This window comes from Myotis daubentonii, chromosome 13 (genome assembly GCF_963259705.1).
Source record: "Myotis daubentonii chromosome 13, mMyoDau2.1, whole genome shotgun sequence".
NCBI classification, from domain to species: domain Eukaryota; kingdom Metazoa; phylum Chordata; class Mammalia; order Chiroptera; family Vespertilionidae; genus Myotis; species Myotis daubentonii.
This window is the reverse complement of record NC_081852.1, coordinates 41914614-41926675: the sequence shown is the minus strand read 5'-3', so window position 1 is coordinate 41926675 and position 12062 is coordinate 41914614. Positions and strand designations below refer to the sequence as shown.

The window sequence follows — 12062 nt, the reverse complement described above, 5'->3', positions numbered from 1 at the left end:
TTAACCGGGACAGTGGGCAAGTCAGTTTCCGGCTTTACATTATAAAATGGGAGTGGTTGTACTTGTTCAGGGACTGCGAATGTCTACAGGAGTGAGCTTACTAACTTAAGTTGCTATATGTGCTCTACCATTCATTTTCCTCTTGGAACTCACAGCCCCCTTTTCTTCTGTTTTCCCACTTTTGTTAAAATCATAGGTAGAGAGAAATATTTCTGTACCACAAGAAAAACAGTAATGCAAGGGCAGTGATATTACAATTACAGCTCTTCTCTGTAAATTACAGTTCCAGCTCTTCTCTGTGTTGAGACACTAGGGAGTGATGGGGACTGTGGCATTGGGATAACCAAGCTTGCCTATGAAGGGCAGCTACTACTTAGCATCATCTGATCATGTTCAGACATGGATATGAGCCCATTTTGAGATTCTCTGATTTTTTTTTTTTTAAGAGAAGCCAGAGGTCTTGGTTCCAGAAGTCTGGGTTTTATGATGTCTCTGACTTTTTAGCTTGGCTTGCATTTTCTAAACATACCCTGTAATTCAGTGTAATGCCAGCACAGGCTAGATGTGACCCACTGGGCTTTCACTTTGTGCTCCCATTGTACATGACCTCTAGTGCTTCTTTCTGCACAAGATCCAGTGATTCTAAAGGGGACCATTTCAGCTGGTGAACTGAAGATTCTTGTTCTACTGGGGAAGTCAGAATGGGAAGGGAGTGGGCTGGGAGAGGAGGGGAGGGGGAGCTTTGAGTCTAACAGGGTGCCTTGGTGTTTGGGTGGCCTCCTTGGAGAAGAGGCCACAGGTGCCTGATTCATACCAGATGTTCTGTATGTTTGTCATTGCAGGACGAGGCATTTGTCGGAAGAGTCTGTGAAACCCTCTCTCTACCCAGAGCTCCAGGACCAATGCATCTTTCCATCGCCCTAAACCACTGGTGAATGTATGTGTGTTTTTCTTCTGCAGTGAAGGGAAATATTTTCAGTGGGCGATAGGATGTGATTTTTAGGGAACAACACTGTCCTTTCTATTATGGAAGGAAAGGAGGGTTGGACCTCAGCCTATCTGGGTTCTGGTACCTACTGGGTTCTGCCACTTTCACTGTGGGATGTTAGGTGAATTGTTGGACCTCTCTGGGCTCCAGACAGAAATGAATCCTGCCCTGCTAAAAGAGATTGCCTAAGTGAGTACACTTCCGAGGGAATAAAATGCTTGGCAAATATAAGGTAATCCTATTTGGCAGGGCAATTCTAAGCTAACAAATACAACATGAATACATGATGAAAATGTGAATTGTAAATACCTATTTTCTGAGACTTACAGACTTTCAAAGATTTGCATTTCTTTTCTTTTTTCTTTCTACCATAGTAGCTGCTCTGTTTATTTTAAAAAAGACAAATTAATTACATTTCAGTGTTACCTTTATTTTTATTTGCAATCAGATAATTTCACAGTTTACAAATGAAAAGGGGGCTGTGAGTTTCCTTTTTGGAAAGAAGCTGATTTACTCATTACAACAGTAAACGTTTTGCCTCTGTGCAGTTGAAAGACGCGAAGATGTGTGCTTAGCAATAGTGTGTTCCAAAGCTGAGGGGAGGCTGCTTTGAGGCCCGCCGGCTAGCTGATGTTGAAGGTCTTGTGTGAGCTGTGGAGGAGCCAGGAGGCAGGTTGACCTGTGCTATGTGATTCCAGACACACTCTTGGGGAAAGCTGGCTTGTCTGATGCTGACTGCCTGGTCAGCTCCCTCCATGTGGACCAGGTGCTCTTGTGTCCCTGTGAGACAAACCCCTGTGGCACGGCCACCTGAGGAGCTTGCAGGCTGCTGGGCGCTGGAGCGGGAAGGAAGGGCAGGCAGTTGGGACAGGCAGGCCTGGGGTTAGGGACCCATCTCAGACTTGAAAAGCTGATTGCCCAGATTACTGTGTCTAAAGGGACACAGTGGACATTCTGGACCCCGTATAACTGGAGTCCCATCTGGTAGGCAGGAAGGCTCTGGGATGGGAGTCCCCAGGGGAGCACTTTACCCATTCAGCAAACATGTGTTAATTCCCTCTCTGTGTCAAGGCACCGCTCTGGGCACTGGAGACAGATTGTGTGCATGTTTCCCTGGGGCTTAGATCTGAGAGAGGGTGACAAACAAGAATGCGAGCTCCACTGGGGCAGAAGTCTGCTCATTTCATTCACCGCTGTATCCCCAGCTCTGAGAAGAGAACCTTGCTCTTGGTGGGTGCTCACTAAATATTGTTTTATGAATGAAATAACTCAATAGGTAATATCATTTCGGGTAGTAATAAGTGATGTAAAAAAGAAGACAAAGTGAGGGGCTGGATGGGGCTTTTTTTGAAAGACTGGTCTGAAAAGGCTTGTGTGGGGTAGGGGCAGGGAGGAAGAGGAGAGATTTTGTGCAGAGATCTGAATGGAGTGAAGGGATCTGGGGAGGAGTGTTTAGGCAGAGGGAACAGCAAGCTAAAAGAGAGGCTTTTGATGATGGCGGATCTCAGCATGATAGAGGACCAGGAAGGCAGCCAGTTTGGTTGGCCTTGAGCTGAGGGGTAGTTATAGGAAGGGAGAGTGGTATGGAATGAGATCAGTGGTAGGTGGGAGCCAGATCTTGTAGGCTATGATAAGGAGTTTGGATTTTCCTCTAAACGTGATTGGATACCACTGGAGATGTTTGAGTAATCTAGTGATGTGATCCTTTTTGTGCTTCACAATGATTTTTCTGGGTCCTGAGTGAAGAATAGACTTTGGGGGCAAGAGTAGAATCAGTGTAGCCTCCAGGAGGCCCTTCTAGTGGTCCAGGCATGGCTTAGATTGGTGTGGTGGTTCTAGAACAGTGATGGCGAACCTTTTGAACTTGGCGTGTCAGCATTTTGAAAAACCTTAACTTAACTCTGGTGCCGTGTCACATATAGAATTTTTTTGATATTTGCAACCATAGTAAAACAAAGACTTTATTTTTGATATTTATTTTATATATTTAAATGCCATTTAACAAAAAAATGAGTTCACGTGTCACCTCTGACACGCGTGTCATAGGTTCGCCATCACTGTTCTAGAATGATGTGAAGTGGTGAAGGTCAGGATATATTGAAGGGAGAGCCTGCTGGATTGGGTATGGGTGTGAACAAGAGGAGTCAAGGATGAGTTGGTGATTTGGGGAGGATGGTGTTGCTGTTTATTGAGATGGGGAGCAAAGAGGGAGGTTTAAGGGGACCCTAAGAGTTTTGTTTGGGATATATTACATTTAAGATGTTCACCTGATACCCTTATAAAGATCTAGAGTTGCCTGGGACTGGAAATGGTACCTCTGAGAATCATCTAAATGCAGATGATATTTAAAATGAAGAGACTGGAGGAGATCACCCAGGGAGAGAACAGAGTGATAGGTAAGATGTGAACAGAAAAGAGGGAAGGCAAAGCATGCATTTTCCACATAAAATCTCTAATAAGAAGTTAATGAAGGCACATGCTATGAATATATGATTTCATGTAATGCAAATATAAATCATTTAAATAAGATAACATGATATGAGTAGTAACAAAGCCTCTTCTTATATAAAAATATTGGAAATACTGTGACTCCCCTAAAGCAAGAAAATTAATTTTAGTTCAGATATACTAAGTTTATTTCAGAATAGGTTGGTGGTTGCCAGAGGTGGGGGATAGGAGGGTAGGGAATGGGCAAAATGGGTGAGTCAAAATGTATAATCTTCCAGTTCTATATAATAAAAGGCTAATAATGTAAATTGTCCCCTCCACCTGGAGTTCAGCCTGGAGTTTGACCAGGGAGCAGGGCCTGCCAGCTAATAGCCTGCAGCCCCTCCCCCTGGTCAACCCTCCCCCCACCCCCGATCGCCCCCACCCCCCAGTTGGGGGCAGGGTTGGCTGGCCAACCACCCACAGCCCCTTCCTCTGGCTGGCTGGGCCCAATCGGCCCCGATCTGGGCCGGCCAGCTGGATCCCACCCGTGCATGAATTCGTGCACCTGGCCTCTAGTTATAAAATAAGCAAGTCCTAAGGAAGTAATATACAGCATAGCCACTATATTTAATAATATTATATTGCATATTTGAAAGTTTCTAAGAGAATAGTCTTAAAAGTTCTCATCACAAGAAAAAAAAATTCTGGAAAAAACGAAAGAAGAAAGAAAGAGAGGGAGAGGGAGAGGGAGAGGGAGAGGGAGAGGGAGAGGGAGAGGGAGAGGGAGAGAGAGAGAGAGAGAGAGAGAGAGAGAGAGAGAGAGAGAAAGAAAGAAAATTCTGTAACTATGTATGGTGATGGATGCTATCTAGACTTATTGTGGTGATCACTTCACAGTATATATTAATATCAAATTATTATGGTGAACACCTAAAACTAATACAATGTTGAATGAAAGTCATACCTCAAAAATATATAAAATGAAAGAATATTCGTTTTAGAATTACATAAATTTTAAATCTGGTTAGCTAAGTGAAGTAGAAACTGCATTTATGCAGTTGGCACAAGGCTATGCCTTTGGCTGGCAAGCAGAAAGATCCAGCACCCTTTGCCAGTAGCTTGTAAACTACACTGTTCTCTATGTGCACTGGGGCTTTACAAGCTATTTTGATGACTGTTAAGTTTAATTCACTGTTAGTGTTTCAGATTTTTTTCATCCTATAATCATATCATTCAAAAGTTCATTAAATGAAGGTGCACTGAAAAATCAGTCACTTTGCAATAAAAGTTAGATGTGATAACATTTCATGAAGATGGTCAAACAGGCACTATGATTTGCACTACCTCAGTTTAGGAAGTAATTAGGATGTCTTTGAAATTATAAAGAATAAATGCTAGAAGATGAAGAGCAGCAAAAATATACTCTGATGCGTGTACTAGATCTATATGTTTCCAGTACCACCCAGAGCCCTCTACTGCCATTGACTGAGGAGAAAATCAGTTCTGAATCCCACACATTCCCAACTATCTGTGGGCGTCTGGCATAAAACACAGCTGTTACATACTGGTTTTATCCATTTTCCGGACAAACTGCCCTGCTGAGCTTTCTGCATAGTCTCATTCGGCTCCTTAGTTTTTCCATTTTGAGGTGCGTTTCTTTAGTCTTGTTATCTCCCGCCCCCATGGACAGTGTGGTCCCCTTCCCACAGTTACCAGCTCAAGGCCTGCCAGCCTCCTCTCTCTTGCCTTGAACTTGGACCCCGTCTCTCTCTTGTCTGCTCTGGTGAGCTCCCCAAGTTTAGCTCTCCCTCCAGGCTTTTTGTTTAAAATGTTGGGAAACATTTTCACTTTTTGCCCAGGCCTGGTCTTCTCAGGCCTTTCTCAGGAATGACAGAAGAATAGGACTTAGTGCAGTACTGAGGGCAGAGGGATACTGCAGCATTCTGCCCTGTGCTGTTGCAAATCACTTGGGAAATGGACAGCCCTAACGTGCTTTTGCAGCATTTCAAGACCCTCCTATTTCAGTGAAATATTCTCAATGGGACTTCTTTAGCATCTAATCTCTGAAAAGCAAGCATTGATTGTACAGTGCTCAATATCTGTAACCAGCCATTTACGGCAAAATGAAGGTTTCAGTGAAGTGATATTCATGACTATTGTCATCAACCCTGTTGGTTTTCATTTGTCTTCTGATCCCACAGAATGGAACCTAAATAAGATTAAAAAAGAAATGAAACGTACAGACAGTCATGTTGGGGAGATTTCTCCTCCCTGTTTACTTCTTTAGTAAGTGATTTTAGGAATAAAAGGATGGCACTTTCTTGGGCCCCTAGAGACTTAGAGTGGTGGGCCATTTAAAAAATGGTGGTGTCCTCCTTAAGTTAAAAGCAGAACAGTGCTGCCCCAGCCAGGTAGCTCAGTTGGTTAGAGTGTCATTCAATGCACCAACGTTGTGGGTTGGATCCCTGGGCAGGGCACATATAAGAAGCAACCAATAAATGTAGAAATAAGCGGAACAACAAATCGATGTTTCTCTCACTCTCTCTCAAATCAGTCAATAATAATTTTTTTTTTTAAAAAAAAAGTAGAACGATGCTTCAGTGCTTGTGTGCATGTATACCAAGCATGTCAAACTCACAGGCCTTGGCTGTAGCCCATGAGCCATGAGTTTGACATGCTTAATGTAGACCATCTCAGGATGAGGTGCTGGAGATGAGTAGCCTTGTGGGGAGGGCAGTGGTGTAAGAAGGAGACTTATTTTTCACTGTGTAGCCATTTATACTTCTAAATTTTTTCTGTCATGTTTATGTATTAGCTTTAAAAAGCATGACAGTATCCCTTTTAGGCTTAATCCACGATCTAGAAATATTTAGAGTTCCTTCACTGCTTGGTTTTCTGAGTGCCCTTGCTCGACATGTGTTTTGATTGAGGTGATTGCCTGTTCACTGTCCACTGCCTTTGCTTGTTTGAGGCTTCATGTTCATAAGCAACTTGAGACTAGCATCTTAAAAGTTGAATTTCAGATTTTTGCATATCAGGCCAGTTTCTTTCCTCCTTCCTCCCCTTCTTTCAAAAAGGATTTAAGGCTGTTTCTAGCCAGTATTTTAAAAATATGTTTTTTTATTGATTTCAGAGAGAGAGTGGGAGAGGGAGAAGGAGATAGAAACATCAATGATGAGAGAGAATCATTGATTGGCTGCCTCCTGCACACACCCTACTGGGGATTAAGCCCACAACCCAGCCTGTGCCCTGACTGGGAATCGAAGCATGAACTCCTGATTCATAGGTCAATGGTCAACCACTGAGCCGTGTCAGCTGGGCTAGCCAATATGTTATTCAGCTGTTTTAGACAAATATGGATTTGAAATGACTTATAATTGCCATGAGCTGAGCCACAAATTCTGGCCATTTCAACTGGACAGCTCTCTGCCGCTTTCCTGAGCAAAGGCTTCGTGCATTGGAGAACAGGACAGGGCATTGGGAATCTATTGTTTTTGATAGTTTCTGACTCCAAAGTTCAGTCAAATTTAATTAAGAATGTCCACTACTGTAGGAAAATGCTCGAAATGGAATTTGCATAAATTGTCACCTTTCTGAAAGGGGAGGCTAGGATTCAGTGTCTCGGACCCATGCTGCTGCTCACCCACTGCTGCTCAGAGGCAGCTTCTGCAGGGGTCATTGTCTGGAAGGACTTCTCTGGGCTGCCATATTGGGCTGTTATTGTGTCCTACAAAGACATGAGACCCATTTTGTAGCAGTGACATTTTTTAGGTGTCGATGCTTCTCCAGGAGAGTCACACATTTGCTTTTGTACTTTTTCAACCAACAGGAAAGTTGTATCACAGTTACTGGCCATGTGTAAAGCCAAGATATTTTCTCCTTTTCCATCTAGTGACCACAGATAGAGTGAAATACTAGTACATCTTTTGTCTTTCCTTTCGCCCCATGGTTTGGGGAGGTAAACATTAGTTTGTACTTGGGGTTGTCACTAAAACAAGGAGACCAACCTCATCTCCAGTGATTACTGAATGTCGTGGGATGAAATCGTTGATTGCTCCACTAATTAGAAAAGGCACCATCTGATACCTACTTCACAGCAGTGCCCTCATCCTGCAGTCTCCTTATCAACATGGAGATGACTCACTGTGTTTTCCTCACTCAGAAAGGATCTTCTCTGGCCTGCTGATTACGGCAGTGATTAAATAAAAAATGGTTCCTGCAGAGGTATGCTTTAAAAATCGACTGCACTATTTGTGCTTGAGCTTGTGCAATTGAACTTTCACTGTTACAATCAGACCTGAGGCCCAGTGCACGAATTTGTGCACCTTGAAAGGAACTGTGGGCCGCGAGGCTGTGGTGGGTACAGGGGCAGGTCTCAGCCCATCCTCTGCACCCTTGCCCGGCCCCTCCCGCTGTGGCCCCTGGTCCCCTCTCTGTTGGCAGCCCCTCTCCCACCGCTGCCGCTCCCATGTGCTGACGTCACTGGCCTTGCTCGCATCTGCTGATGGCATGGAGCGATTGGGGCCAGCACCAGCAGCAAGTGTGAGCAGGGCCGGTGCTGTCAGTGGGTGTGAGCAGTGGCTGCTGCCCCGATCACCCTTTAGGAACAGGGAGAGGTAGAGAAGCCCTCAGGGGCGATTGGGGCCAGCAGCTGCCGCTCACACCCGCTGATGGCACGGGCTGTGGGTGCGAGCAGGGCTGGCAGCGGGTGCAAGCAACGACTCTGGTGCTGGCAGCGGGTGTGAGCGCTGGGCGGGACTGCGGCACGCGGGAGCAAAGAATTTTCAGTAACCATTAGAGGCTCACTCCGATGACTGGGACCAGCGCCCTGCCTTGGTCTGGTGCCCCCTGCTCACCTGCTCCACCATTCCACCATGGTCGACGCCCGCCATGTTCCACGCATGCCACCTGGTGGTCAGCGTATGCCATAGCTACTGGTTGTTCGGTTGTTCCGCCGTTCGGTCTATTTGCATATTAGGGTTTTATATAGATAGATAGGTATTGGTTCATTGGTTCTTAAGCTTTTGGAGAAGAGAGGTCAAGAATTTCTCTAAGACACATACACAATTTGCATATATAATAATGTTTCACTTTCAGGAGGTGACACTCCCCAGCCAGTTATCAAGCCTTCTAACTTAGTCACACAAACCATTAGCATACCATAGTAATAATGATTGTGTTTGGATAGCTCTGAGGGGCAGTTACCTGCTCTAGAATGGCATTTCTTTTTTTTTTTTTTTAAATACATTTTTATTGATTTCAGGGAAGAAGGGAGAGGGAGAGAGAGATGGAAACATCAATGATGAGAGAGAATCATTGACTGGCTGCCTCTTGCATGCCCCCTACTGGGGATTGAGCCTGCAACCTAGGCACGTGCCCTTGACCAGAATCAAACCCGGGAACTTTCAGTCCACAGGCCAACACTCTAGCCACTGAGCCAAACCAGCCAAGGCTGGCATTTCTTTTTAAAAAATATTATTTTTATTGATTTCAGAGAGTAAAAGAGAGGGAGAAAGAGATAGAAACATCAATGATAAGAGAGAATCGTTGATCACTGCCTCCTGCACGCCCTCCACTGGGGATCAAGCCGACAACCTGGGCATGTGCCCTGACTAGGAATTGAACTGTGACCTCCTGGTTCAGCCGTGGGCAAACTGCGGGCTGGATCCGGCCCGTTTGAAATGAATAAAACTAAAAAAAAAAAAAAAACAAAAAAAAAAAAAAAAAAAAAAAAAAAAAAAGACCGTACCCTTTTATGTAATGATGTTTACTTTGAATTTATATTAGTTCACACAAACACTCCATCCATGCTTTTGTTCTGGCCCTCCGGTCCAGTTTAAGAACCCATTGTGGCCCTCGAGTCAAAAAGTTTGCCCACCCCTGTCTTAGTTCATCAGTCGACACTCAACCACTGAGCCACACCGGCAGGCTAGAATGGCATTTTTATTCAACGGAGAAAATTTAGGGAAGATAGCTATGTTCAAGGCAGCCTAATTTTGATGCAATTTGCAACTTCCAGAATTATCCCAGCATGGACTCAAAACTTGGAAACACTCTTGTATGAATTGCTATTGTTTTTATTTTTTTAAAAAGAAATGGAGATACCTGTAATCTTTTTGCTTTCTAACAGCTAATTTCATTTTTTCTCAAGTTCATTCATTTCCCCTTCCCCCTTCCCCTGGCCAAGAGAAAGGTTGTTATAGGAGAATATAGGTTTTTTTAAAAAGGATATAGAGACCAGCCTTCATTTTCCAACAAAATTTGTGTTTCTAGATGTGCATTTTTGTTCTCTGAGTTAATCACATTTGTAGCATTCTGTGCTTTGTGGCAGTTTGCAAACTAGATGTCCACAAAACAACAGTGTTTTAAAAGTTTTTGAAGTGGCCAGCATTGTAAAGGTCAGGAAATTTCACATAGTTTGATTTCTAGCTTCACTTGACAGACAATCTAGCAGTATGGGCCATATTCTTGCATGGAACAGTGTGGGCTAGAGTGGAACCAGCAGTTGTCTCTGCATGTGGGGGCATGCGAGCCCCCATTTGCTGCAGTCCCCACACCACCCTTACCTGTTTGACCTTCTCAGACGTTTTGTTTTATAACCCCTCACTTAGAGTTTCAGTTTAAAATTTTATCTTAAAAAATCAAGGGATCTTGAGGTTCAGCAAAACATCATTTTGGTATCCTCCTTTTAAGTAATAGAAACTAAATTTAAAATGATAGGGAGAAAAATAGTTGGAGCAATGGAGTTGTGAAACCAATGTTTTCCTCCTTAAAAAAGATTTGTGCATTTTTAAGCAAGAGGGGAAGGAAAGAAAGCAATAATATAATTTTTGTATTCTTTAAAAATACCAAATCATTATATTAGGTTTGAAATGTATCATGTACTCTGTGTAATGCGGTTTACTCATAAAATTACCATGTTGGGAACATTTATACAAATCTACTAATTACATTTCCTTTTAAATATTTCCAGTATTTTTTTTCTTTCAAATAGAACTGAACTACTGAACTTGAAGTAGCTGACCATTCCTTAGTTTGTTTCCCTTTTTACAGTAAGGAGACAAAAATGTAAAATTAGACAACAGAAGTTACCATTTTAGGGAGAGAAAGTCGTTAGTTTTTTGGAACCTGGTGCCTTCCAAAGCACCCAGTAGATCACAGGAAAGGAACTTCACATAAACAAGACAAAATCAACAAACCAGCCCAACACTTCAATAGCATGTGAATTGAAGCCCTTTTTATGAGCTATTGTGATCAGCAGTTTCTGTTTCTCCTGATAATGCCTTTTTCCTCCTAAAATCATTATTGTAAACTTCTGGAAACTAGATGCTAGCCAGGATGGAGACAGCACCTTGATCTTTCTTCATTTTTAGCTTCTTGCTTTTAGGGTGAGAGCTCATGATAGACGCTTGGTATGCTGGGCAGGCCATGAGGAGGCTGGAATTTTCACCCTGGCCACCTGCCCGGCGCTGACTTGCCACCTACCCTAGGACAACCTAGGGTGGTTTGTTTCTTATATAAAAGGAGATTATGTTTGGGTTTCCCGCACACTAACAATCTAGAATTCTCTGTTCTGTCCCATGCTGCACCCCGTGCTGGGCGTGCGCTCTGGGAAATGGAGTGCTGGCTGCGGAACACTGAGGAACTGCGTATAATGAGTTTTGTGCTCACAGCACTGGGAGAGAACTCCGGTGCTCTGCTTAGTAGATAGCACGGAGGTAGACGAGGCAGACGGGTTTGTATGTTTTTGGCATTCATCCTATAGACTATTTCTGAAGCCTGTGTTCCCAGGTTTATAAGCTGACCCATGTTCACTGGTTGACTACCCTAACACTTGAATTTTATAGTTTTATTTTCCTTTATTTTAAAAAAATTCTTATTTTGACTTATTTTATTAAGTTATCTCTTTTATTTTCTCATTATAATTGACATTCAATATTAGTTTCAGGTGTACAGCAAGCATAGTGGTTAGACATTTATGTAATTTATGCAGTGATCCCCCCTACTTTTCCTTTTTTTCTTTTTGGCAGATCTAACACCAGTTGCATATCATCTCTTGACTATTGTGAGTCAAAATTGTTTACCAAAACAGAAAATAAATGGCAGACAGAGTCTTTAGTAAAGTAAACAGACATGTTGTAGAATATGCTCAATACAGGATGGTGCCATGGGGGCTGCTGAGGGTGTTTCACATGGGGGCTGTGTCAGCAGCTGGCTGAGTGCACGATGTGCTGCTTTTCATTGGCTGAGAGCCTATAACGGCACTTAGAGCATGGAAAAATAAATACACGCGGTATAATATGTATGCAATGTATATTAAACTGAGTATGTACTTTATATTAAATATATTGTGTTTGTTTTAGGAATTTTATTTCAGAAATAAATGGCACTAAAATGATTCAGTGCTGCTTGGGCTGGCATTAAATGGGCCGCGTGTGTGGGGCCAGAGCAGGGACCAGAGTTCCCAGGCTCATGAAGACCTTGCCATTGTGTTACAGAAAGGATCCTCTGGGCAGAATGCTAGGCTGTATTCTTGGTTCACGTACCTGAAGACACTGTGTGTTTTGCATCTCTTTAGAGTGCCTCTTCAACATCAGATTCCTTTACTCATTTATTCAGCCAACAGTTATTGAATTGCTAATAA

At 43.2% G+C, this 12062-nt stretch overlaps 1 protein-coding gene across 47 annotated transcripts in view; it reads left to right on the top strand.

Moving 5' to 3' along the window:
* Positions 1-12062, top strand: part of SORBS1 (sorbin and SH3 domain containing 1) — a 214959-nt gene that overhangs the window by 57149 nt on the left and 145748 nt on the right. For 41 of the 47 annotated variants that reach the window (XM_059660865.1, XM_059660861.1, XM_059660860.1 and 38 more), the window contains exon 2: positions 843-943. In XM_059660865.1, the coding sequence (XP_059516848.1) occupies positions 936-943 (8 nt within the window). In that variant the 5' untranslated portion in view covers positions 843-935. The remainder of the gene's footprint in view (positions 1-842; positions 944-12062) is intronic. The other 6 variants (XM_059660855.1, XM_059660859.1, XM_059660866.1 and 3 more) reach the window with 1 other exon arrangement.